Below are 26,415 nucleotides of genomic sequence, written 5' to 3' on the forward strand. Positions count from 1 at the left end.
GCACTGCCTTTCAGCAGTGTCCACTCTGAGTGCACATGCAATCCATAACAGAGTGTCTGAACACGGTAAAATAACAACAGCCACGATGGTCTCCATGGCCTCTGGGTCTCAGGAAACACTCCCTAAATCTCAGCACTGTTTGCAGGACTTGTGAAATGGAGCAGCACAGCCCCTGCCCATGCTGAGATAAATCAGACATAGATTGAGCTGCTTGGACTCACAATCCTAGCAGGCTGTAAATACAGGCAGTCCATTTGAGGATGAAGATGCTGTAAGGAGCAGAACTGAGGTCCCAAAAGCACTTATGGAGGGAAAGATTATCCTGGCCAACACTCAGACCTGAAAGGAGTTATCCAACAAGAACATACCTCCTCAAGGGGAATATCACGGTCACCCATGTGGACTTTGTTATCAGTCCTCTGAGCCACAAACACATGTTTGATGCTTGGACAGTTCTTCACAGCTTCATCCACAGTTGCCTTCAGCTCTATGGTCCGGCCTCCCCTGACTCCTTGGTTGTATGTGATAACTGCTTTGCATCCAGCTAAAAAGAGAAAGAGTTAGCAGACATGCCAGCCTGTCCTCCAGGCTAGTACCCAACTTTCAATACTTTGGGGGTGATGTACAGAACAACATGTGTGACAAACACTCAGAACTGCTGTCAGTCAAAAACCAGTCAGTGTCACTGATGAAAGCACTTTAACACCTGAGACACACAGAGATTAAGGGTAGCTGGGACCTCCATAGGTTATCCAGTCCAAGGCAGGGACTGCTTCAGCTGAACCACTCCTGACAGCTATCCCTTCCATCTTCCTAAAACATTCCAGTGGCATCTACCCTACCGTCTCCCCAGCAGTCCACTCCAAAGCCTATCATGAATGAGAGGAAAATGCCCACTCCAAAGCCTATCATGAATGTGAGGAAAATGCCCACTCCAAAGCCTATCATGAATGTGAGGAAGTCTTTCCCAACACCCAGGCTCAGTGCCACTCACTGCAGTTTAAACCATCCATCCCTGCCTGGCAAAGCTGGCATGCAGAGCAGCTTCTTCCCAGCTCCCTGTGTGAGGGGTAACTAAAACATGCACTTGTTCTCTGCAGATCAACTCCACTGGAAAGAAGAAAAGAACATGACAATTTCTGTAAAACTTGTTCCCTCACATTAGCCACAAAGAAACTGGTGTGACTGCTAGGACATGAGCCACTGGCTATTTCCCTCTTCTGTTGCTACTTTTAGCATCACTTTTTACCTAATCACAATGTACAAGTACTTTGGGGCTGAGAACAGCTCATTCTGCTGGTAGAAGGGCTCACAGAGCCGGGGCAGGCTGCCAACACTTCCAGTACTGTACATAAATCACAGGATCCCAGCTGAGAATGCAGAATTAGTTCTGTCCAAGAGTACCAAAGAAACTCTGCAATTATACTGCAAAACAACAAATCAGGCACTATCCCTAAGCTCTGGTTTTCCTTCCAGTTTCACTGCTGTCAAGCAATAACCCAGTGCACACTGAATGTTAAGCAATTTGTTAATATTCCAAGGCCAGAGGACACTGCATGTGTCACTCAGGACAAGGCTCCTCACTGCACTCTGCAGGGGAGGGTGAACTGCCCTGCCAGGCGAGAATGAACCAAGAAAACTCTTCCTGCCAAGAAAACACAGGGCTGGGACATGCCTGGAGCTCTGAAACAGAGGTGTTTGTTCCCCAGGCTGCATCTACTCACAGTCCATGATCCTGCCAGCCAAGGACTCGGCGCTGAATCCAGCGAAGACCACGGTGTGAACGGCACCGATCCTGGCACAGGCCAGCATGGCAGCCACCGACAGCGGGGACACAGACATGTAGATGGCCACCCTGTCCCCTTTCTGGATCCCATACTTCTTCAGGGTGTTGGCAAGCCGGCAAGTCAGATCCTGAAGTTCCCTGTGGCACAGAAGGAACGCTGTCATGTGGCTGCACAACCTGACTGACACGGGGCTGAGCAAAGAAAAGAGGAACTTGGGCAGAGTGAGGCTCCATGGTCACCTCTGCACTTCATCTCAGCAGTACAGGGCATCTTAAAGAAAGGGCAGAGTGGTGCTTGCTGCAGAAGGACAGGAGTGAGAGCTGCAGGCACTGTCCAGAGCTGCCAGGCTGTAATGGGACCACAGCAGGCAGCAAGCCAGGTGCTGTCATGCTGCCACCATGTGAAAAATGCATGTATGTTCTGTATTTTATGATCGGCTTTTTGCAAATATTAAAATGAATATTATATGTGTTGTGCTAGAAAGTAATGCTGTATTAATTCTCTTAAGTACTGTGTTAAATATAGTTTTAGGTAATAAAAAATGTTAAAATAGAAACTATGCTATGTAGGATACTTTTTTTTAAAGAAAGGACTCGCAGTGAGATAGCAGCCACAGGACACCTGAATCTTTCAGAGAAAAAGAATTTATTGCTCCATTATCAGGAGAAATTAACTTCTTCCCACCTCGAAGGCGCTGTCAGGATTCAGAGGAAGAAGCTGACACTGACCAGACAGAATACTGTGCTTGAATGGAATTTATGCATCATGGATGAGGTGTATGAATATGCAACAGGCTGTTGCTTTTAAGGGTTAATCCTCTGTTAACGTGGGTCCTTTTTCGGGCTCGTGCTGCCCAGAAAGAGGTACCTGGACGTCTGTAACTCTTTGTATTTATTATCTCATATTGTCCTAATTCAATTTGTCCAAATCGTTATTACTTTAATTGCATTACTATTTTTTATAACCATTTTATTACGAATAAACTTTTAAAATTTTAAAAACAAGTGATTGGCATTTTTCACACTCCAGAAATCAGGGCTCATTTCAGTCACTCCTGATGCCTTTTTTACCCAGTCAGAAGCCACTGGGAACACAAGTGGGATAAACACAAGATGAAATGGAAGTGTTGTCCAAAGATTTGCCACACTGTTGAAGTGGGGCAACAGCTGGGAGGGCTCCTGTAGCAGAAGCTGCTCTTTAAATTGCAAGGGTAAGCAACACGTTTGCATGCACGAGGAAAGACAGGAGGACTCTGGAGGGACTTGTATGAGGGGCAGATTGTACAAGATTCTCATCCAAGCTGGATCACCTGCAGCCCAAGAGCCTTTCAGAACACAGGTACTGCTGCCACCCTTGCACAGAGAAACTCAGGAACACCAAGAACGGGAACAAAGTCTCTTTTCATGGGACTCTGCTATGACACGGTGACAATAGCAAAAATGTTCCTCTGAGGAATGAAAAAGCACTTTGTGGGCAAGGGCTTGCACATTCCCTTATTCTGATGCCTGCACAGGAGATAAATAAAATAAACCTGGGACCAGATGCTGCCATGGACTGAACAGCTCTGTATGCCTGCAGTGGAAGGGCTTTGGGAACAAGGGATACTGTGCCAGGTGAGGAGAGGTCTCATGCCAAGGGAGGAGGTGCTGACAAGGGGCAGCAGAGCTCTCCTTCTGGTGCCAGTCATCAGCTCTGAGGAGCAGACTGGCAGGGTCTGCCAGGAATTGTCCTTTGCGCTCAGGAACTCTCTGAGTACCAAGGCCCAGAGAAGAGAAACATCTTTACCCTGCAGGGTGTTCATCAACCTGCCACCTGTGAACCTTAGGGGTTCTAAGCTACACCACCAGGGATCTCATAACTTTTAACAAAGAAATTAATTTGGAGGAGGTTACATTCCCTAATAAGCTGTAAAGCATGAATCCTTATCTTAAGTATCCTCTTCTTCCATAACTGGCAATAGCAGCAAAAAACCCCCAATTTTCACCTGGTGGCTAAGCTGCAAATAAAATGAGAAGTTGTTTCTGGTCCATCAAAAATATTTTCTTCCTTTTTTTAAACCTTTGCAAGTTGGAAATAAAAGCTGAAGTGCTCTGCTTTGGAAATATCAAAACTATAAGCTGAGAATAAGTAATTTTTGGAGTGTCCACCCCTTAACTTATCTTACACCAAGAGAGAAGACAAGGAAAATGAGACAAATCCAAGGCACAGCACTTCATATTTTTTATTCTATTTATTCTATATTATTTATATTTATTCTATATTATTTATTCTATTTATTCTAAGACTATTCCTGTATCATCAAGTAAAGAGTCCATTTCTGAACTCAGAGAGGCGGCCAGACGTGTTCAGTGCCAGTTCTCTGGTAACAGCTGCCCCTGCAGGGTGATCACAAGCCTGCAGAAAGCAGGGATGGAGCAGCTGCACCCCAGACTGAATTCTCCCCAATCCCTTATAGTGGAAGATCAGCCTAAACTCAAAGGCACAACATTGAACCCCTCTTGCCAAGCCCCTCATGACCATGGAGGTGCACAGTCAGATTTATTATTTTGCTTTTACTGAGCTCATGAACTGAGCAACTCTGCAATAATGAATTCCCCTCCAACCATTGGTTTGTCCTAAAAGGCCACATTTTCTGGTCTGGAATTTATCTGATGCTGCATTAAAGAAAAATTTCAGTGTGGATAAATAGCAAAGAGGCAAAACAAAAGGTGCTCAACTACAAAGCACATGAAGGGAAACCAGCCCCAGAGAGACAGCTGTGAGAAAGTAAAAGGAAAACTTCTTATCTTCAATGGAAAATACTCAAGTGCTTTCTGAGTTGCAGCCTCTTTCTCCTATACAGAAATACCAGAGTATCTCTGGCTAAGGTTTGTTTTCTGACCAACTCCATGTTTCCTCATGTTCCTTTTGCTTACTCAGGATTTGGTGACCACAATGGCAGAAGCTCTCATTGTTTTTTATGATTAACCCCAACTTGATATTGGCTTAATGAGCCTGTGTAAGTAAGGTGATAGACAACATGGATCACTCTTTACCCATGGATCTATCTGCCTCTTCTTTGTAATGCTGGGATAGAAAGGCCCCGGAGGTCCCTCAGAGCTGCAGCACATGGAGGAATGGACACAAAGGTGAGGAAAAGGTGAAGCCAAGAACTCCAACAAAGACATCCACAAACCCCTGAGCATCAGGGATGTCTTTTGGCTCCTGTGGCAGCAAGTCAGGCTTGCTCTCCAGTTCAAGCCAAGAGTAACTGAAACCCTCAAACCCACCCCTGACACAGAGGCAGTGCCATGGAATGCTGGCCAGGATGGTGTTGGCAGCATGGCACATCCACCTGCTGCCTGCATTCCCTGGGAGAATTCCCAGTGCAGCCACTCAAAGCAGGGCACTGCACCCAGCAGAGGGAGGCAGGAACAAGCAGCAGAGAGGAACAAAGCCCACAGAAGGTGCTGGAGGCTCTGTGCAAGCAGGGCAGACAGCAGGAGGATCTCAGCAGAGCCACTGCAGGAGAAGGAAATGTGCTGCAAGCCAAGGGAAGTGCTCAGCCCCTCCTGACACAGAAACCACAGGGTCAGTTCATAGCAACAACAATCTGAGGATCCTCTGCAAAAGCAAATTGTAAGAGCTGAGAGCAAATAAGAGAACAAATTGGACAGGAAAACACTGCTCCAGTGGGTCAAGTGTCAGAGCAGAGAGGAGAAAGGGAGAAGCAGCAAGCAGAAGGGGAGATCATTTGCTAAGGAGAAAGAGCAAGAGATCCAGTCTGTGCATTTAGAACAAAGCAAGCCAGGACAGTGGCAGAGGCATTAATGAACACAGACAAAGGACCAGAAAGAGACATGTGGACCTGCTGCTGGACAAATGTGGGGATCAGTGGTGACCAACAGGACCTATTTCTTTCTGTATGATTTAGGATTTGAGTGTTAAGGGCTAAAACTAATAATTAACTTTTGTTTCCCTCTCTATAAGGCGTGCTTCCATTTTGTTCATAGATAAGACTTTGAGCCTGTTGTGTTCCAGACCCATCACTCACACTGCAGGCATCTCCTCAGCTACCACAGCACAAGACCTACAAGGCTGGCCCTCCAACAGAGCCAGCACATCATTGCTCAGCCAGCCCTTCTGTTTAATCCAACAGACAGCACTCCTCTCCCTGTCCTCACATCTCTGTTCAGGAACCGACAGACCACATTTCTCCAGATCACTCCCCAGGCACAGCTCCCAGAGCCCACTGCTCAGTGCAGTGTCTGGAACAAGTTCTGTAAAAGCCATCAGCACCACGTGGCCCTTCTCTGACGCATTTCAGGGATGCTTTGCACAAACAGCACTCCAGTAAGAAGTCTGACTTTACCTTTTGCCACAGCAAGACAGCATACAGCTTTCTAAACAAAGGAAGTCAGGTCCTTTTACATAAAAACAAAAAATTGCAGCAAGACCTTCTTTGGGAAGCAGCCTCTTGCAAAATGATTCTAGACTTTTTGTTAATGCATTCAGTGCCATATACAGGCTTTGACAGTACCTGGTTTAGAACCTCAGCCCAAGCCATGTTCTCTGCTGTCATGGCACAAAAGCTGGGTTGACCATTTCTTGCAGCAATCAAGTTTATTTCCTGGAACCATAGTTTGGATTAGGCTGAAACTGTTTGAAAATTCAGGCCAAGTGTCCAAAGTGGGCATCAGAGCACAACTGCCCAGCCTTCCTGCAGATATCCTAAACCCAAGGCAGAGGAAACTCCTTGTAACCTTTTTCAGGTGAGAAAGTGAAAAATCCATGAGCTGTCTTGGATGGGGAAAGCTGCAAGCCTGGGCAAAATTTACTTGCAACCTCAACTTACAAAGGCAGCTCTGGAAAAGAGTTTTGCTGCCAATGGCAAGCACCACCATGGCTTCCAGCTACAGTCTTCACTGTGATCTCTAATACAATTCCATCTATTTTAGCTCAGGCTGAGGAATCCATTTTTAAAGGCATAGCTGTCATGTTGCTCATGAAGATGTCCAACCACTTCCCTCCCACCTACCTAGGACCCTGATTTCTGTTCCTTTAGCTTTCCTCACTCCCCACTTTGTATTTTGCATTTTGAATTCTCCCTCTGGCAGCAACATTTTCTGCACCAAAGTGATCACCCTTCTTTTGAAAAAGTGGACAAGTAAATATTTCCCAGGCTTGCAGCTTTCCCCATCCAAGACAGATCATGGATTTTTCACGTTCTCACCTGAAAAAGGTAACAAGGGGTTTCCCTTGCCTTGGGTTCAGGATATCTGCAGGAAGGCTGGGCAGTTGTGCTCTGATGCCCACTCTGGACACTTGAATTTTCAAACAGTTTCAGCCTAATCCAAACTATGGTTCTAGGAAATAAACTGATTGCTGCAACCCTTTGGAAAAACAGGTTAGCTAATGCGTTCTGGTGCCCACTTCCCACAGCTCCCACTGACAACAGCCATGGGATTCTGCAGATCCACTGGGTCCCAGGTGGATAAACTGCAGAGACCATGGTAATCCAGGGAGCACCAGAGAGAATAAATAGCCCCATGTCAGACAGGGGGAGGGCTGGCATAACTTCAGCTGCTGTCTTCAACACATCCTGTCATTGAATTTACAGAGGCTGCAACCCAACAGCTCTGGCCACCAACACCACCTGCTTCTGGAAGGCACAGAACCTTTAAAAACCCAGCTCAGCAATGCACTGGGGAATTCCTCTGCAAGGTTTCAAAAGCCCTGACAACATCCACAGAGCAGGACAAAACACTCCTGGTCTGGCTGGACCCTTCTGACAATAAATTCAGCTGCCAGCTCACAGCACCACAGTGCTGCTAAGCCACTGTCCCAGCAATGAGCTTTTGGTGGCTCAGCCTCTGGAGAGCCAGAGAGCCTCTCAAAAACTGATTTGCATGATCTGTCCCCACTTTGCTGACTGCAGCCACCAAAGCCCAAGAGGGTTGTATTCCCTGTTGTTACAAAGCAGTAAAAAATAAGTCTCCTGGCTACTCATTCAAAACCAGAGATGATTTGAAACTCAGCTAAATTTCTACTTGACAGAAATGAAACCCACAGGGAAGAAAAAGCAAAAACGGCCAGTGAACATTTTTTTTTTTTTCCTGAAAGGCTGAGCTGCATCAGCTAGAGAAACAGGACAAAATCACAACTGGACTTGTAAGGGCAGCCACCATCTCCTGGTGCAAAAGTGAAATGTTTCACCCATGGCTTTGGGTATCTTTGCCCACCAGCAGATGTTTGGATTCCTTCCCTAGCACACAGCGCTTGGACTCTGCTGCACAAACACAACCCACCTTGCTGACAGGGATGTGGGCTGACTGACAGCACAGCCCACCAGCTCCTTGCCCACAGTGGAGGCAAACTGAGGCTTTATTTCTGCCAAGGATGAGCCAGCTGGGACAGCACTTTCAGGGCAGCTGTGTTTCCAGCCAGCATGGAGGACTGTCCCACACATCTTTTATGAAAAATCCTTTCCTTAGGATTTTTTCCTCCTGAGAAGCTAAGAGGCCTCAGGAACAAAATGTAAACAATGATTATCTGCTGCTGTGGAATGCAACAGGTGGATCTTTGATTGGCCCATCTTAGATGTTTATAATTAATGGCCAATCACAGCCCAGCTGGCTCTGCTCTCTGTCCAAGCCACAAACCTTTATTATTCATTCCTTTCTATTCTTAACTTAGCTAGCCTTCTGAAGAGAACCTTTTCTTCTATTCTTTTAGTATAGTTTTAATGTAATATATATAATAAAATAATAAATCAAGCCTTCTAAAATACAGAGTCAGATCCTTATCTCTTCCCTCAACATAAGACCTCTGTGAACACTGTCACAGAGCACAACCCACTGGTGAAGGTTTTTCCCTTCCTCAGGGAGGAGAAAGCCTGTTCCAGCCCTTTTTCTGCACATCCACCTTCTTCCTTTGCAGGCTGTGATGGGAACAAGGCCAGCACTCAGCTGTTTTCTTGTCCCTGACAACTCCCCTGAGGAGAAGGCAGAGAACCAGGCCAGCAGCTGCATCTTTCCTTGTGTTGCCCAGGGCTTATCTCTGAGGAGAAGCAGCTCACAGCAGCAAGCTTTGCAAAGCATAAAATGCAGAAAACTGGTGCCTTGCAGTATGTTGCACATAGGCCCTGGACAGCTCTCTCCCAGCTGAATCCACGACCTTACTCAAAGCTGGTCCATGAGAGAGTGCCCAAATTAAAGTCTTTGTTTTCCTAGAGTGCTAAGCCCTTACTCTTGTGAAAAATGCATGTATTTTATGATTGGCTTTTCACAAATATTAAAGTGAATATTATATGTGTTGTGTTAGAAAGTAATGCTGTATTAATTATTTTAAGTAGTGTGTTAAATATAGTTTTAGGTTATAAAAATGTTAAAATAGAAACTATGCTATGTAGGATACTTTTTTTAAAAAAAGGACTCGCAGTGAGATAGCAGCCACAGGACACCTAAATCTTTCAGAGAAAAAGAATTTATCGCCCTCTTATCAGAAGAAACGAACTTCTTCCCACCTCGAAGGCACTATCAGGATTCAGAGGAAGAAGCTGACACTGACCAGACAGAATCCTGTGTTTGAATGGAATTTATGCATCATGGATGAGGTGTATGAATATGCAACAGGCTGTTGCTTTTAAGGGTTAATCCTCTGTTAATGTGGGTCCTTTTTTGGGCTCATGCTGCCCTGAAAAATGTACCCAGATGTCTGTAACTCTTTGTAGTTATTGTCTCATATTGCCCTAATTCAATTTGTCCAAATTATTATTACTTTAATTGTATTACTATTTTTATAACCATTTTATTACGATTAAACTTTTAAAATTTTAACAAACAAGTGATTGGCGTTTTTCGCGCTCTGAGGCTGCTGTGCCATTAACAGAGCATCCAGATCCTAAGGAAAGGGGCATCTCTCTTCTGCCAAGACATGTCCAGCATCCCTCTCATTCCCCCTTTCCACTGAGGCTGATGTGCTGCAGAAGGCTCACCAAGGACCACCAGCACCCCAGCTCCTGGGCCACCTCCTTCCCTGATGGGCTTTCCCTCACAAAATTTCCAGCTCAAATAAGGCACTAATGCAAAAGGCTTTCAACTGAGCCTTCCTGACCCATTTAAAACCTGTAAAAATGCAGCCCAAAGACCACAGAAAAGGCAAAATACTCATAGGGTATTGCTGTTTTCAACAAAGCTATTCCTGCCTTAATGAGATAAGAGAGAACTGAGTGACCTGTCTTACCACGAGGTAGGACCAAAGTCTCTTGAGAAACTCAAATGCAGTCACACCTGACCCAGAGTATCAGGCAGAAACAGAAAAATGGCTCTCAAATACAGGCAGAAGTTTGAAAACAGAGATTGCCAATACATCTTTCTCCTTTCTGGTACCAGTTACTGTGTCTGTGTAAGGCTGCACAAAGAAGGGTTCAGTTTTTAGATATGGGTTACTTGTCTTCATGTCACAGCAATCACAATTCCACAGGTTGAAAAAATACTTCATTCCAAATGCCCAGCTTGGGCATGGCCAGGGAAAAAAACCAGTCCTGTTGCAGTTCAAAAAAGCTGTCCCTTATCTCCAGAGATTGCAGATAAGATGTTTGAGTGTCTGCAGCAGCACAGTACATTTCAAGTATCAGACTGAGGGGAAGGTTAGAGTCGCCTTGGATGAGGCTGTGCTGTCTGTTGGGCTGCTTCTCTTATCAGGTTGATCTGAGCACAATTGTCACCTCTTGCCTACCCCTAGTGCTCATGCCTGAGGCATAGAGAGAGAGGTAAAAGTGCACAAACCTGGGAGAAAAACATACATAAACTCAAGGAAAAACCTCAGGTTCCATCTCCACGTTTACCACCAGAATGGCAAAATGCAAAAGCACTTAGCCAAGCTGCCCAGCTCATTATCACATATTTATGTCATAACAGGCCTAAACACCCTGCCAAACAACAATACCGTGATTAAAACCAATGCACTCCTCTCACAGATTTAGATCAGACAGTGTTTATTTCTGTTGCATGAAGCACTAACCTCTCAAAGTTATTTTCACTCCCACTCCTCCCTGCTGACCACTTTCCTCACTCGAATGAATAATGTTTCCAGGAGCTTTCATAAATTTTGGAGATGAATCAGACCACTAGAACCTATTCAGACCCAAGGAGCTCTAGGAATTCCAACAAGCTCCAGCAAACATTCTGTAAAGGTCTGATGCCAGGGACATTCTTCATCTCCTCTGCTTTCTGATCCAACAGAACAAACATCTGGCTCCCTGAGATTCAAAAACATGCACTGAGGAACGCACAAGTCTGGGAAACATTTAAATCTCACTTGAAACAGAGATGATGTAAAAAAAGGCAGGACTGTCTCCTAAATGAGGGCACATAGCAAGAAGAAATATGCTTAAACCTGCCATGTTCTAACAAACCCTGCAATCTGTAGCATCAATCACAAGTCAGTGCCACTCAGAGCAGCCCCAAGGTTGCTCCAAACTGCACTGAGGATGGGAAAGAGAAACGTGAAGAGCTTAAAATCCCCTCCAGTCAGGGCTCAGCATCAAGCTGTTGACCATCAACTCAAGATGTTTGCACCAAGACGTTTTCTACTCTGCTGAAACCAGAAGTTAATCACAGAAATTTTACCATGTGTATCTCCAGCAAGCAAAAAGGAAACTAACAGGTGAAAAAAATCCCATTTTCTGTGTTCCCCACACTGCCAGGCATAGTGAGAAGGTGCCATACCTGTATGTGACATGCACTGCAGTGCCAGGTTCATCTCTCTCCCAAATCAAAGCCACTCTGTTTGGAGACTTTTCGACGTGCTGATCCAAGCAATTTACTGTAAAAAAACCCAAAGGTTTAAACAAAGCCTGAACAGAGGAAAGGTGCTTTGTAAACCTAGCTTGGTCAAGTGCAACAGCAAGAAAATAGAAGATGAAACATCAGTTTTTGGGTTGCTAGACACACACTAATGTGTAACAGAGGAACTGGGAGCATTTGCAGCTCCAGTAAAGCTATACAACAAATTCTACATTTAATTGGCACAGTGGCCTTAGAGATGGATACCCATGAGAGGCCATGGCAAATCCAGACATGGGCTGAATTCATGGCTCAATTCAGCCAGCCCAAATCCTTCCCCTGCTCCCAGCAGCACAAAGGCAAGACACCCTTTTGATGTTTTTGCTCCCCAGAGCAGCATTTCACTACAGAACTCGGACAGTCTCCCCCAGCTGGCATATTTAGCATTGCACCATTTGCATTTTCTAATTAAAGCTCATGTGAAACATTTTTGTCCCAGGGTATAACAAAGAGCTGAACCTCAGCTAACTGAAAATGTCTAAAACTGTGGGATCTGGGGTAAACTCAGAGTTCAGACATCTACAAATTTTCAGACCCATGGGAAAGATTAATGTGTCTCAGGCTATGTATTCCACCTCCTAAAACTTAAAGGTACAAAATTCCCTTTTAAAGGTGCATCTCTCCCCCTCAGCAACTTGAAATGGAGGACTTAGGGAGGGCACCCAACCTGAAGAAATCTATAGTATCCAAAGAAAAGAAACCTGCCTGCATGTCCACTAGCAAATTGCCTGATATTTAGAGAAGATCCTTGTTAAATATTAATTCCAAGCCTATATGACACTTATTGCATTGCAATATTTCAAAGGCAGTTACTTTATTTCAATATGCAACTAGTCAGGGACACTGCTGTATAACACAGAGAAAACCCCTTTTGAAAACTGCTGGATTTCAGATCATATTTCCTGGAAATATGAATGCTAATGGGAAAGGATTTCATTTTCCCAGATAAATTTTAAAAAGCTGTGTGCTGTGGTAGCTTTGGCTGCTCTGTGATCACGCCATCACACGGGGTGGGAATGAGCCCCTAAAGGTGCACAGAGAAAGAAATTCCTCAGAATTTAACACATTTCACTGCAAGACCAAGTATTGGTATCAAAAAATTTTAAAACCATTTTTCAGCTGTTTAAAGTCTTTTATTTTTAATGCAAAACCCTGCAGCAGTACTATAAAAATAAGACAAAGCCATTTCTTAAGCCATCCTAATAAGATACAAGAGGACAAGTGTCGCAGACATCTTTTTCACTAAAAATCCTTTCTTTGGGATTTTCCCTTCTTGGAAGCTGAGGCCCCAGAAAAAGAATGTAAACAATGGTTATCTGCTGCTGTGGAATGCAACAGGTGGATTCTTGATTGGGCCATCTTGAATGTTTATAATTAATGGCCAATCAAGGACTGAGCTATCTCAGACAGAGTCAGAGAGAGCTGCCTTTGTTATCATTCTTTCTATTTTATTCTTAGCTTAGCTAGCTTCTGAGGAAACCTTTTACTTTCTATTTCTTTTTAGTATAGTTATAATGTTTTATATATATATAATAAAAAAATAAATCAAGCCTTCTGAACATGGAGCCAACATTCTCATCTCTTCCCTCACTCAAGAGCCCCTGTGACCATGGTCACAGACAAGAGCTCTGGTGGGGAATTTTTTAAGCAGTTGTACACTGGTTTCCTCTGCCTGTGTCCATTGCTGTGGGCTGGGTCCACAACAGGCAGCAGCTCCCACCTCCAAGCTCCTCACAGCTTCACCCTACACTGAAGCACAAAATGGAATTCATTGCCCAAACAACTTTGCTTCCTCAGACTGGCCTTCAGAGGGAATTTCTTGGCTGAGCCAAGTGGGAGATTTAGCCCTGTGCTCAGTGAGAACGAACAGGTGAACCAGAGCCAAGTGCTATTATTTCCTTCCTGATCTTAGGCTTACATGAGCCTTTTGCTCATTTTACAAAATAGAATTTAGTGACCTTCCCCTTACTACTACACCCTAGTGGTTTCTCCATACATTTTCTTGCTTCCTTGACTGCTCAGAAACAATTAAATCTCAGTAAGACAAGCTCCTGAGAATGTGTCCTGGTGGGAAATGCAGTAGTTTGCCAGGTTATTCTCCTGGCCATGAGTCACAGTGCAAGAAACCCAGAAGCTCTGAAGCTCAGAGTTCCCCAAAATCCTTCTGCAAGGGCCCCCAAGCAAAGAGCATCAGATGACTCAGTTGCTCATGGTTCAGCTGTGCTGGGAGACGTGCACACAGGATGTTCTGGATCAGGGACCTGAATTGCTCCCATGTTTCTGCACAGGCAGTGTTCAAATCAAGAGGTGAAAGGACAAAACCAGAGTCTCCTAACAGAAAAACTTGGCTGTGGCAAAGTACTGAAAAAAACCCACTTCCTGTGCTCCCCACACTGCCTTCATCACGCTTGAAAACAAAACCAGCAACAGCAAACCTGTTTCATTCTGTGCATCTGTTTCAAAAGTCTATTTTCTTTTGCGTATGCAAAAAACCCAAAACCTGAGTGGCATTTTCTGCCTGCTGAGGAACCAGACCCAAGGCCAAGCAATATCTGGATATCAAAGATCTGACACAGGATCCAGAAGAAAGTGTTGATCCCACTCTAGAGAGGAAAGAAACAGATCCCTGATAGGCTGTGCTCAGACAAGATCTTCCTTTCAACAGGAATTAATGCCAACAAAACTCTGGCTAAAATCCTCTGATTGCTGGGTGCTGGGCACAGGGCTGCACACACATCTCCAAAAGCTTGGGATCCACTGCTGGGCATCATTCCCTGGGAGGAAACACTCTCTTATGCTCTCTGAAAGACCTGAGGAGGGTTTTCTCTTTTGGTTGTAAAAAAAAGTGGCCAGAGATGTTACAGTTACCGCACTACTGAACGAGATACGGGAAATGAAGGTCAGAAATGTTCATCCCTATTAAAAGCCATCACCACTGCGTGGTACCCTGGATAGAGATGGAGCTCGCTCCCAGCGGATGAAGCACAGCCAGAGGACACAAGAGCCTTCAGGGCAAGACATGGCATGGATAAAACTCAAAGGCAGGCAGGGAAATTTTACTCTTGTTTCATGTTGAGTGGTGACATTGGAGGAAAATACCGAGATCCTTGTTTAAAAACAACAACAACAACAAAAAAAAAACCAAAAAAACAACAACAACAAAAAACCAAACAAACAAAAAACATCCCTGCAGCTTCTGCCATAAAAGCCCGGGACCGTTCCCCACCTGTGGATCATGCTGAGCCACCACGGGGCCGGGCAGAGCCCAGACTGGGCATCCCGCAGGTCGAAGGGCGAGGCAGCACCCGGCCAAGAGGCTTAGCCAGGGTTATCCCGGCTTCGGATTTTCTCCCCGCTAACAGCATTTCGCAATTCCTGGCTTGTTTCCCCTCAGCGCCGCCCAACCGAAATCCTCATTTTCACCCCCAAAGACGGGCGCTGGCGAAACTTCTCCCCGCAGGGAGGGGACGCCTCCCGTCCAGCGCGGCGGGGGCTGCGCGGCCGGGACCCCTTACCCGAGACGTTGAGGCGGCCGCCGAGGAACCAGCGGGCGGAGCCGGCGGTGTCGCCGGGCTGCCAGGCCGTGTGGAAGGGACTGTCCCAGCGCAGCCAGCCCCGCGCCACGTCCGCCCAGAACCCGGCGGGGTCGCGGGCCGCCCGCTCCCGCCAGGCCCGGTACCCGCCGGGCGGCAGCGCCCCGGGAGCCCCCGCCGGGCTGCAGCGGCTCCGGGACGGCACCGGCACCGGCACCGGGGGGCGCGGGCGGCTGAGGGCGCGCAGAGTCCGCGCTCGGGCGGCCGCCAGCGCCATGGGGACACAGCGCTGTCCCCGCCGCGCCCGCCCGGACCGGGAGAGCGAGGGGAACGACCGAACGGGCGAGAGATAAATACAGAGAGAGAGAGAGAGAGAGAGAGAGAGAGAGACCGCCTGCGGGGAGGGGCTGCCCCGGCGGGGCGGCAACGGGAGCGCCGCACCCCGCACACACCCCCGGGAGCGCCCCGCAACCAGGGACACCCGGCACTCAGGGACACCCCACACACACCCCTGGGAGCACCCTGCAAACAGGGACACCCGGCACTCAGGGACACCCCACACACACCCCCGGGAGCGCCCCGCAACCAGGGACACCCGGCACTCAGGGACACCCCACACACACCCCCGGGAGCACCCTGCAAACAGGGACACCCGGCACTCAGGGACACCCCACACACACCCCTGGGAGCACCCCACAACCAGGGACACCCGGCACTCAGGGACACCCCAGACACACCCCTGGGAGCACCCTGCAAACAGGGACACCCAGCACTCAGGGACACCCCAGACACACCCCCGGGAGCACCCTGCAAACAGGGACACCCGGCACTCAGGGACACCCCACACACACCCCCGGGAGCACCCTGAAAACAGGGACACCCGGCACTCAGGGACACCCCACACACACCCCCGGGAGCACCCTGCAAACAGGGACACCCAGCAGCCTCGGGAGCGCCCGGCACCTGGGGACACCCCGCACCCTCGGGACATCCCGCAGCCTCGGGGACACCCCGCGCCCGGGAGCACCCCGAGAGATACACCTACACCCAGAGGGAGAGAGCCAGCCCTTTGCCCTGTGGGGATATCATCTGCAAGGATGTGCGGGCAGGGCTGCGCCCCTGTTCACATCCTCACCGCCACAGCAGGGGTGAGGATACAGCCAGGTACAGCCAGGCACTTTGACATAAAAAGCAGCTCTCAGCACACACATGCGCTGTCCTATCTACAGCTGGTGTCCAGCACCACGGGCGCGGACACTGAGCACACACTCCTCGTGCACACACAGTACTTGTGCTCCTGGGTAGGTGGCAAACACATTGTGCCCTCCTACACCACCCTACACACAGTGGTCAAAACCCTGTTCCCCTCTGCTCAAAATGAGGTGGTGTCTCTAAGCAGGGCACACATCCATTTTTTAGTTGGCAGCCCTGCCAGCACTATCCTTAACGTGGAATTCCTGGCTTTGGTATCACAACACTTCTTCTTGCATATTAATCTAAGATTTCACCCCAACTTCATGGTGCCAACCCTCAAAAACGAGTAGCAAGGTTTTACAGCAGGTAGCACAGAGCTTAGTCCTTGTCTGTAGCAGAAACACGCTCTTTTCTGGCACAAATTATTTTAGATAGCTTGCTCCAGCCTCCCAGCACAGAGTCTGAAAGCTCAGAGTGGTCTGGGCATCCTTAAGAAGTGCCAAACTACCTGAACGTCAACTCAACTCACCCCCAGGGTTTGGGCAGGCAAAACACATTTCACGTTCAAGATTTAAAAACTTAACTCTATATGCTATGAAGCTTCTTCTGGCAGTGGTAGAAACAAATGGTGGTTTTCTGTCCTAAATATATCACCAGGCACTTTTTTGTGATTTTTGTGTGAGACTTTCGGACACTGCTGAACTTTTCTACTGTGTTTTATAGGCAAAAAGCAAGAATAAATACAATTTGAATTTCCTTGTAAGGTTGGCCTTAGTACACGCCTGCTGTAGTTCGATGTTGCTTGTGTTTTGCCTGTCACTTTCGGTTTGCCAAGCCCCAAATTGCAAGCAGCAGCACGTGTGCCACCTGGTGCCAGACAGGGGCACGGAGAGCACTTCAGCCTTCGCTTGGTTTGCCCAAGGATTGCTCAAAAGTTTCCTAGCAAAGATGACTCATACGCAAATCCTACCCCTTTCAGGATTTCAGAGGAATGCTATTTCACAAAACAAACAAACGAGTTGCCAAAAAAAAAAAAAAAAAAAAAAAAAAACCAAAACCAAAAAAACCACAAAAACAAAACAAAAAAAACCCCCAAGTATGAATTTGAATAAATGGTGTTAAAGCTTACCTGCTTCATTTGCAGCCTTTGAAATCTGGGAACCCTTCTCTGGTTTTCTTCCACCAAGGCTGATTTCCCTCTTCTACCAGCAAGTTCTGTTTTGCTCATGATTCACCATAACATCCCCTGCTCTCCAATTTTGGCTGCCTTTTTCCTCAGAGAAAACCATGGCCAGCAGCAACACAACCCAAAGCCTGATCACCCCAGGGAGATGGGTTGCTGAACCCAAGCACAAGCCCAAAACTCCTTTCTTGCCTCAAAAAGAGACGAGGAGAGAGGAAAAGAGTCCCTGAGATTTTGCAATGCCTACTTGTTCTACCCACGACTTTCTGAACGAGGGAGTGAAGGCTGGCACATCAGGCTGGTGACTTTTTGAGAACCAAGGGGTGTCACAGCAATTCTCATTTTTAAGTATTTTGAGTGTGCCAGGAAAGGCTGGTGCTGGAACTGTAAGGAAAAAAAGCCTTAAAAAACCCAAACCCCCCCAAATTTCCACATCTCTCTACTCCTATTCCTAATTGCTACCAGCAGTTACTTATTGGCCTTATCTCTGATTCCTGTCAGTGTCACAGTCATATTTTCTGAAAAAATCCCCTTGCCCAGGATTCTTCTCCTGGGAAGCTGAGAAGCCTCAGAGAAAAAGGAAAACAATAATTATCTGATTTGCTTCTCCTGTGTTTTGCTGCTTTGGAATGTGTTTGGACATTGTTTACCAACAGGTTGTTGGTAAATTGTTTCATTGGTTTCATGTGAATTGTTTTGACTCATTGACCAATCAAGGCAAGCTGCGTCGAAACTCTGGAGGGAGTAATGAGTTTTCATTATTATCTTTTAGCCTTCTGTAAGGATCCTTTCTGTAGTCTTTAGTATAGTTTAGTTTGGTATCCTTTTATATAATATAGTATCATAAAATAATAAATTAGCTTTCTAAGAACATGGAGTCAGATTCATCATTCCTTACTGCCACAGGGCACCCTGCAAATACAATACAATACTGTCAGTACGTAAAAGACTTACTCAATGAGGTGCTATGTTTCTCAATTGCTCATCTCTCTGTTTTTCCTATTTTTAATGACCTAAAAAGAAGAACAGTAAAGTTGTGGAATCCAGACCTGTCACCTGGTTATCACAGATCTGCTCCTCGCTGTCCTTTCCAATGGTCTTCTCACATGGTGTGCACACAGCTAACATCTGGCTCCACAAAGAAAGTCAGGGCCAGGCAAAAACACCACCACAGAGCAAAAGTACATGCTGGTCTGTGTTAGAAATTCTCCCAAGCCACAATTAACCCAGATTTTAATAAAATCTTTTGATCATTTCCAGCTGCATTTCTGCCTGCAGATTAAATTGGACATGTTCCCAGGTGGCTGTTCTAGCAGGTTTCTAAGCCCATTCAGCTCCATCTGCAGAAGGGAGGTTTAGACCAAGGATGAAATAAAGCTAAAATGCAGTGGCTCAAGTTCCACTTTAACAGATGAGCACAGACCTTGCATCCAAAGCAATGGGAAATGCAGCAGGTTTGAAGGAGCTGAGTACCTGAACTAATCTGGAATGTGAATCTTTGTCAGAGCTGGTCACACCCGGAACAAAGGTCAAAACTGTGTGAAAAATGTAGATTTGCTGCACTTCCATTTATGAATGTGTAATAAATGCCCAATGAGTGATAGGGGAGAAAAACAATACTTAAAATATCCAGATAATTAGATATTGATTATATATATATATATCTTGTCACCACAAATACCCTTTATTACCACCCTGGCCCCAAGGGACTGCTCTGGTGCAAGGAAAAGTCCTGGCTGGGAGGTGTGCCCCACAAGGGATGGGGGAGCACAGCAGCCCTGTGGAAGCTGGTGTGACATCCCACTCACAGGACAGATGGGAACCTCCCTCTGTGGATGAACACCAGGCTGGGTCTGATGGGGACACTGGTGGGGACAGGGAGAGGCACCAGAGTGTGGCAGGGAGGGTCTGGCAGCGGTGTTTTGTGAAGGTGAATGAGGCACAGAACAGTGCCCATCCACAGTCTGGGACAGAGGCATGAATATGGATGGTTTGCAGTGGAAAGGGAACAAGAAGGCACGGCCATGAGCGTTGCACAGCACATCTGGAGGAGCCACGTGCTTATCTGTGCTTCAAGTACAACGTGAGCTGGAGCAGGGAGAATGGCACCTCTCTGGAGCTGTGCCCGTCAGGGTAGGGGAACTGCCCAGGGGCAGGCACACTGCCCAGCTGCATGCAGGGACAGGCTCACCTGTCTGAGCCTTTTTTGGGTGCTGCACCCAGCTGTGAGCTGCTGGCATTGTTCCCAGCCCTGGCAGGGCAAGATCTGGCCCAGTGTGGATGGGGAATGTTCTGATCCCAGCGGTGCAGTGCCCAGGCCAGTGCCAGCGGTGCTGGTCCTGGTCCCAGTGCAGTTCCTGGCCAGACTTACAGCGCAGTGTAGCGCACCAGTCCCTTCTTGGCCCTGGCCCCAGAGGACTGGAGTAAAAAGCTGCAGGTCAGCACTGCTGGGCTGACTGCGCTGCCAGCACAGGGCTCACAGTGGTGTCGCTGCCGGTCCCTGTGCAATGCACAGCCCAGCCTCAGGCAGATGTGCCGGCTCTGGCCTGGGTCCCAGCAGTGCAGTCACCCGGCCCTGCGCAGACCGTGCCAGCGCTGGCCGCGCTCCCAGGGCAGCGCAGTGCCCGGGGCCATGCTGGCCATGCCAGCGCTGATGCCACCAGCGCAGAGACAGGCACCGCTCCCGTCCTGGCAGGGCCCGCGATCACGCTGGCACTGCCGCTGCCGGCCCCGTTCCCGGTCCCAGGGCGGGGCAGCGCCGTGCCGTTCCCGTTCCCTGTCCCGGGCCGAGTCCCACGCCGGTGCGCTGCTCCCCGGCGCGCTGCGGTGCCCGGCCGCGTGTGCCGCCCGCCGCTGCCCGGTGCCGCCTGACGGCGGAGGCGGGCCCGGGGCGGGCCCGGCCGGGCGGGGACGGCCCGCGGGTGATGTCAGGCTGATGCTGTCGGTGCGGCGCGCGGTGCATTGTGGGCGAATCCCGCCGCCCGCCGCGGCTCCGAGGGGGAGGATGCGCTCGGGGCCGGCCCGTCCCACAGCCGCAGCCGCAGCGCGCCGGGCCGGCGGCACCGCGCCCGACGAGCCGCACTGAAGGGCGTGGGGCATGCGCTGCCTGCGCCGGCCGCAGCGGGAGGCGCCGGCGGCGGCGGGGCCAGGTGAGGCGGGCCGGGCCGCGCCGCGGCGGGCACGGGAGGGGAAGGGAGGGACGGAGGGAGCGTCCCGCTGGCGGCCTGCGAGATGCGGGACCGGGGACCGCACCGGGCCGGGCCGTGCCGAGGCTGCGCGCGGGGCACTGCGGGAGATGTAGTTTGCCGCCCCACCCGGCGCCTCCAGCCGAAGGGAGAGAGTCCCGCGCGCGGGACTCGGGTTCCCAGCGTGCCCGCGGGGCTGGGCGGGCCAGCGGCGGAGTGACGGCCCGGTGCCGCCAATGGGAAGGTGGGCCGGGTGGGGCGAACCAACTGCCGAGAGGGGCGGCGGGGATGGGGGGGCGGCGTGCCGGCAGCTGCAGTGCAGGGGCGGACGCGGCCACCTCCTCGGCGGGGGGAGGCGGGACGGCCCGAGGTGAGGGCAGGGCAGGGCGGGGGCCCGGGCGGCGGCCGCCCCTCGGCACCGCTCCTGCCCGGCACGGGGGTCGCGGCGATGCCCGGGGCTGCCGCCGCGGGAGGGGCGGGCAGCGGCCTCGCTGCGCTCTGCACGGCAGGGGCGGGGGCGCCCCGAGCGCTGAGAGGCTCCGCCGGAGGGAGCGGCCCCGCCGGGCGGTACCGGGGACCGGCGGTGCCGGTGCCGGTGTCGGTGTCGGGCGGGGGCCGAGGTGCGAAGGCAGCCACGGCCTTGCGGCGGGCCGGGCTCCGGGGAAAGCACGAAGGGTGTCGGCCGCCTCGGGAGTCCGGTGCCGCCCGGGGCTGGGCACGGCATCCTGCCCGGGGCCAGCGGTGCCTGTCCGGCCGCACGGGATAAGCCAGCCCGGTCCCTGGAGGGTTCCATGGAGGGAGCGAGCGCTTCCTTCCGCCGCGGTACCCTGGGATAACTCCGTGCTGTGCGGGTTGCAGGCGGGAGATTGAGAGTTTCTCCTTTTGGCGGGGTGCAAATGGTGCTCCCGTGTGCGTGGCCGTGTCTCCTGACGCTTTGGGGCTCACAGTGTCCCGCTATGGGCTCGGTATTGCTGGCGGCGCCCAAGCTGACATTGCTGGATGTGCCCGTGGTCATTGTGCTGCTTTCCCTGCATTCCGAGAGAGGAGGGATCCGCTAACCTGGGTCTGACCCGCTGAGGACTCTCCAGATGAGCACCGTGACCTTGACGTGCATCGGGGATTTTACAGGGAGCCAGAATGCTGCACGGAGCGCTGAAATCACACTGGCACACTGACAGCTCGAGTTCAAGCCCCACTGTGTGTTTTGAGGGGTGGGGACATCAATACCTGTTGGTATCAGCAGTTCAAACCAAACCTGTTCTGAATTTTCTTAGGCTTGATTGATAGAAGGAAAGGTCTCCTAATTCTGCCATTTCACATGTATTTCTTTAGTCTCACTGAAAATGTTGCCTTTTAGCAATAAACTTCTCAGTGAGTCACAACAGAGATTTTCAGCCTGGGGACTTCCTACGAGTGGAATTTAGCTTCGTGTTGTGTTGTGGCACAGGGTGTGCTAATGCTGCCTCAGCTCTTAGGTGCTGTGCCTGTGCAGGTGCTCTGAGTAAAGAGCAGCAGCTCTGTCTCACGAGTGTCAGTGTGTCACCACGTTTCAGTGTGCTGCCTTCTTTTGAGAAGATAAAGAGGGGCAGAATAGGAATGATGGGTTAATGTTCTGGCTTTCTTCCTTTTCGTGCCAATGATCATCCAGCTCACAAGGAGCATCCTCCTCTTGGTGATATATAGGTGAAATCAGAAACTTTTGAGATGTGGTACTCATGAATGGTGTATGTGGTATTTACTGCTGTTAGAAATAAAACACTGGAATCTCTTGTAGAACACTTTTATCACACCTTGGGGACATCTGCCTAACCTTTCTTTTTTTTTTTTTTTTTTTTTTTTTTTTTTTTTTTTTTGGAATAGTCCTCAAGGGAGAATCAGATCCCTATCAGTGCTCTTGGTCCTCCAGAAAGGAGTGTCTCTAGTGCAGTGCTAGGAAATCTATTCCTTCAGCTCTCAGTGTTGGTGCTGATCAAGTGATGCTCATGGCCCATGTGTGGATTTCCTTCCCTCTCCATCCCCAGTGTTTGTTGGTGAGGGCAGCAGGCAGCCTGCAGCTCTCCTTCACTGGAAGCAGTTGGCACTTGTTTTCCAAAGCAGGAATGATCAGCCAGATCCAGGAAGAGCCAAATCCATCTTTCTTCTCTATCTCTAGTGTGGGAATCCCTTCTTGCTGTTTCTTGCTCTCTCTTATTGAGAGATCGACTCATTGACTCATTACTTGATGGTTTGTACTCCTCTCACATGGGTCCTGCTGTGGGCTCATCTCTTCAGTTGTGTCCTTTCAGTTTTTTGCCTTAGTCTTATCTGTGTGTGTATCAATGTGCAGCATCCAGAAAACACCTCAGGAGCAGTTCCTCATCCTGGGAAGCTCCTGGGTTAGATTTGTTTGCCAAACTCCATAGTGACCTTCCAGTAACATTGATTCACTTTGAAAACAGAGCAGAGGACAGAAAATAGGTCCTTATGGAGGAGTAGGTGTTTATAAAGCCTTCAAGGACTTCATAAACTTCCTTAATGTTTTAGGATGTGTGGGCTTTGTTGGTATCTTCCACTTTGAGTATTGCAAGGCACACTCTGAATATTTGCTGGAGCCATTGTGGAAGCATTTGCTAAAAAACTCTTTTAGCTCTGCTGGTTTACTGAGCAAGAAGCAAAGTGGACACAACCAGTGCTTCCCTCCCCTTCTTCCATCAAAGATAACAAAAAAAATGGGTATTCCTTTGAAACATCATGAAATTCCCTTAAATGCCATTGTGGGACCCAGTCCCTTTGGAATAAATGTTGAGATTGCTTGGAGAGGGAGGAATAAGGAAGGCCAGCTGTGAGACCTCCCTCCCTAGTCCAGAGGAGGAGTGGGAGAATCTTCTGGGTGTTTGTTGAAACTTTAGGAATGAGAGGTGAGAGAGATGATGTGGCTTTTACATGGTGCATCCGAAAATTGAGACTCCCTTGCATGTGAGAGTTTGCCCAGCTCTGAAGTGGACAGTGGCAATCCTTGTTGGTCAGGCCGGTCCATGGTCTTCTCCACAGCAGAGATCCACTGTGGATCACAGTGTTGAGAGCCACAGCAGTTATCCCCAAATAATCCAGCAGCAGTTATTCCCAAAAATATGGAAAATAATCTAGCAATGGCAATGTGTCTTGGACATTAATGTATCGAGTGGTTTTTCACATGAACTTTTCTGCTTTTTTGGACACTGGTGGATACATCAATATATTGAAAGACTCAATGGAGAAAATGTAAAACTGCCACAGTAGGTTTCTCATGGGATTCACAATCCCAATTCACAAAAAAATCCCTTGGTCCCTTTTGGTCTTACCCAGTCCCACAGTGTTTTCTGTTGGGCCTTTTCCTCTGCTCAAGAGCTGCACACATGGGAAAGGATATTTTTTTGTACTTGAGAAGGAAGATGTTGACAGTGTGATGGACTGTAGAGCTAATCAAACAAGATGCGTTTGGAAACCCCTTCCTTTTGGTGTCAGGCTGTGTCATCTTTAATTTGGTGAGCAATATGAAAGGAACAAACTGGATCCTCCTGGGCTGGCTCCAGCCAGATAGGTGCCATGGAGAACAGAGAATGCCTGTGGGCACACGTTTCCTCTTAGGAGAACTGAGGCATCCCAGCCTTCAGAAAGAGATCTGGTGTCAGCTGTGGCAGATGGAAGTGGATTCCTCTCTGTCTGTGCAGCAGGAGATGCTGTCAGGCCCTCTGTCAGCCCAGGAGCTGCCTGGGTACAAAGCTTTGGTGGCCTCCCAGTCAGACAGGAAACACAAAGGGAGCCATTGATGTTTGGTGAAAAGGTTTTGATTTCAGGGTCACTCAGCTGCTCAGGCCAAACCCCTGGATTGCTCCAGGCCTTTCTCTGCCAGTGACCAAGAGATGATGCTCAAGGAAAGGCTGAGAAGATGGGCACACTGTGCTTGCCCTGGTCACACCCCTGATCCCCTTAGGGGTGCAGGGTGCAGCTTTTCAGCCTTTTTATTTGGTGGCCTGAGTCATTTTCCATGCACACAAGGTGTCACCTGTGTGCTAAGAGCACTCTGTCGTGAGACCTACTCTGCATTCCTATGTGTTTTCCTCTCTTTTAGCCAGTTATTAGTTTTAGAGAAACTTTAGTTTTATCCTGGAACATCCTCATTTCCCAGGCCTTTGGCCTGATACCACACATGTGCTTGTTGAGTCTTCCTAAAAGCACCTCACCTATCCTAACAGATCTATAAATCAGGGCTTCTCCCTCCTGGCTGCCACTTAGTTTAATTTTTAATCTTCAGTTTTCTAAACATGTCTGTTGTGGAAGACTGATTTTCCGGATCCTCTGCAGAGCTCTTCAAAACAAACAGCAGCCACAAATCCTAGGTATCTTCTTTCTGATCTTTCCTTAAGTCTTTCTGTTTCTTATCTGTCCATCATTTAACAGACTGGCTGGGTGGCCTCTCACCACATATGGGTAGAAAATATGTAGATTTTATCCAGAAGAATTTACTTAACCTCTTCTAATCATCAGGAAAAAATATCATCACTTGGAATCATTTGTGCTGTTTTCTTCTTTTGCACACATCTTCTATTCTAAAAACCTTCTGTTGGCCCAGTAGGTCAGAATTAAAACAAAGTAGAAGTTGCACTGGCCAAAGATTTTCTTTCTTTTTTTTTTTTTTTTAAGGTGATGCATTTCTATTCAACAAAGTGGAATTGTTTGTAAGTTATATTTAAAATTTCATCTTTGTAATATAGTCTGATCTGCATGAGGAAACTGAAGTTCTCCATTGCCTCCTGTTTCCTAAAGGCACAGGCCATCTGTTCTCACATGGCAAATCACTGTTGCTGCTTTATTCTGGTCTGATGGGGCAGCTTTATTATTACATTTTTTCCCTTTAGCCTTGATACAAAATTATTTCTTTATCTCCTGTGAGACTGTCTGTTTATTTTGTAGTGTGTAGTGCTCTTTCTCCCCTGGAATGACCTGGCCTTTTTTCTGTGTACCTTTTCCATGGAGCCCTGGAGAATGTGCCTGGGTAGCAAGAATGAATCCATTCATCCTTGTTCCCTACCACACCTCTGAAACCTGTTGCATCTCTTTGGTTTTTTGGGTTCTATTTAAATACCTTGTAATCCTGAAACTTCTCTTTCTCTGTGTGTGTGTGATGTTTCTTCTAAAATTCAGCCCATTTTTTCCCTGAACTTGTAGCTCTTTGTGAGAACCTTCCTCCCAGACAGAGGGACAATCTGCCACTCCTATCCCAGACTGATCTGTAGCTTCTTAACATGCAGCTTGAATTCTTGTTACTGTTGGTATTTGTTCTCTTGGTACCTGTTCTGCTCACTGAAACAAGGGCATGGTGTAGCTGTCCAACACTTTCACCTTCACAGAGGCATCAGCACAGTGCTTCTCTTGATTGGCCACTCTAATAAATTGTCTGGCTTGTTTCCCTCATTTCATGAAAGTTGCTTGTTTGCTTCCTGTAGCACCTCAGCCAGAGAATAGAAGTCACCTTTGTGGTGACATTGTGTTAGGAAGCTTAGACTTTGTGGTCTGGTTATGTCTTGAATTATTCAAACAGAATCAAGCTGCATCAGACTTCTAAAATTTACTAGTTTAGGAGTTGTGCAAGTAATTTGTTGAAACTGATTTCTTCAAATTTTGTTATCCTTGGGGAAAAAGAAAGGTTAGCCTCAGGCAGAGTTACTCCAGTAACTCCAAAGTTGC

The 26,415-nt window shown here is 48.4% G+C and overlaps 2 protein-coding genes across 4 annotated transcripts in view; one reads left to right on the top strand and one right to left on the bottom strand.

The window, feature by feature from the left end:
• The window catches only part of ACSS1 (acyl-CoA synthetase short chain family member 1), a 33,503-nt gene extending 18,079 nt beyond the window's left edge, over positions 1-15,424 (bottom strand). The window contains exons 1-4 of the mRNA XM_058019459.1: positions 15,130-15,424; positions 11,498-11,594; positions 1,725-1,924; positions 369-544 (exon numbers count right to left, since the gene is read on the bottom strand). Of these exons, the coding sequence (XP_057875442.1) occupies positions 369-544; positions 1,725-1,924; positions 11,498-11,594; positions 15,130-15,424 (768 nt within the window). The remainder of the gene's footprint in view (positions 1-368; positions 545-1,724; positions 1,925-11,497; positions 11,595-15,129) is intronic.
• A 5,168-nt stretch (positions 15,425-20,592) lies between these two features.
• TTBK1 (tau tubulin kinase 1) overlaps positions 20,593-26,415 on the top strand; it is a 97,350-nt gene continuing 91,527 nt past the window's right edge. The window contains exon 1 of one of the 3 annotated variants that reach the window (XM_058021314.1): positions 20,593-20,673. The gene's annotated coding sequence lies outside the window, so the exon portion shown is untranslated. Of the gene's footprint in view, positions 20,674-21,029; positions 21,080-26,415 lie in introns of those variants that run through there. The other 2 variants (XM_058021313.1, XM_058021315.1) reach the window with 2 other exon arrangements.

This window comes from Melospiza georgiana, chromosome 3, assembly GCF_028018845.1.
Source record: "Melospiza georgiana isolate bMelGeo1 chromosome 3, bMelGeo1.pri, whole genome shotgun sequence".
Classification (NCBI taxonomy): domain Eukaryota; kingdom Metazoa; phylum Chordata; class Aves; order Passeriformes; family Passerellidae; genus Melospiza; species Melospiza georgiana.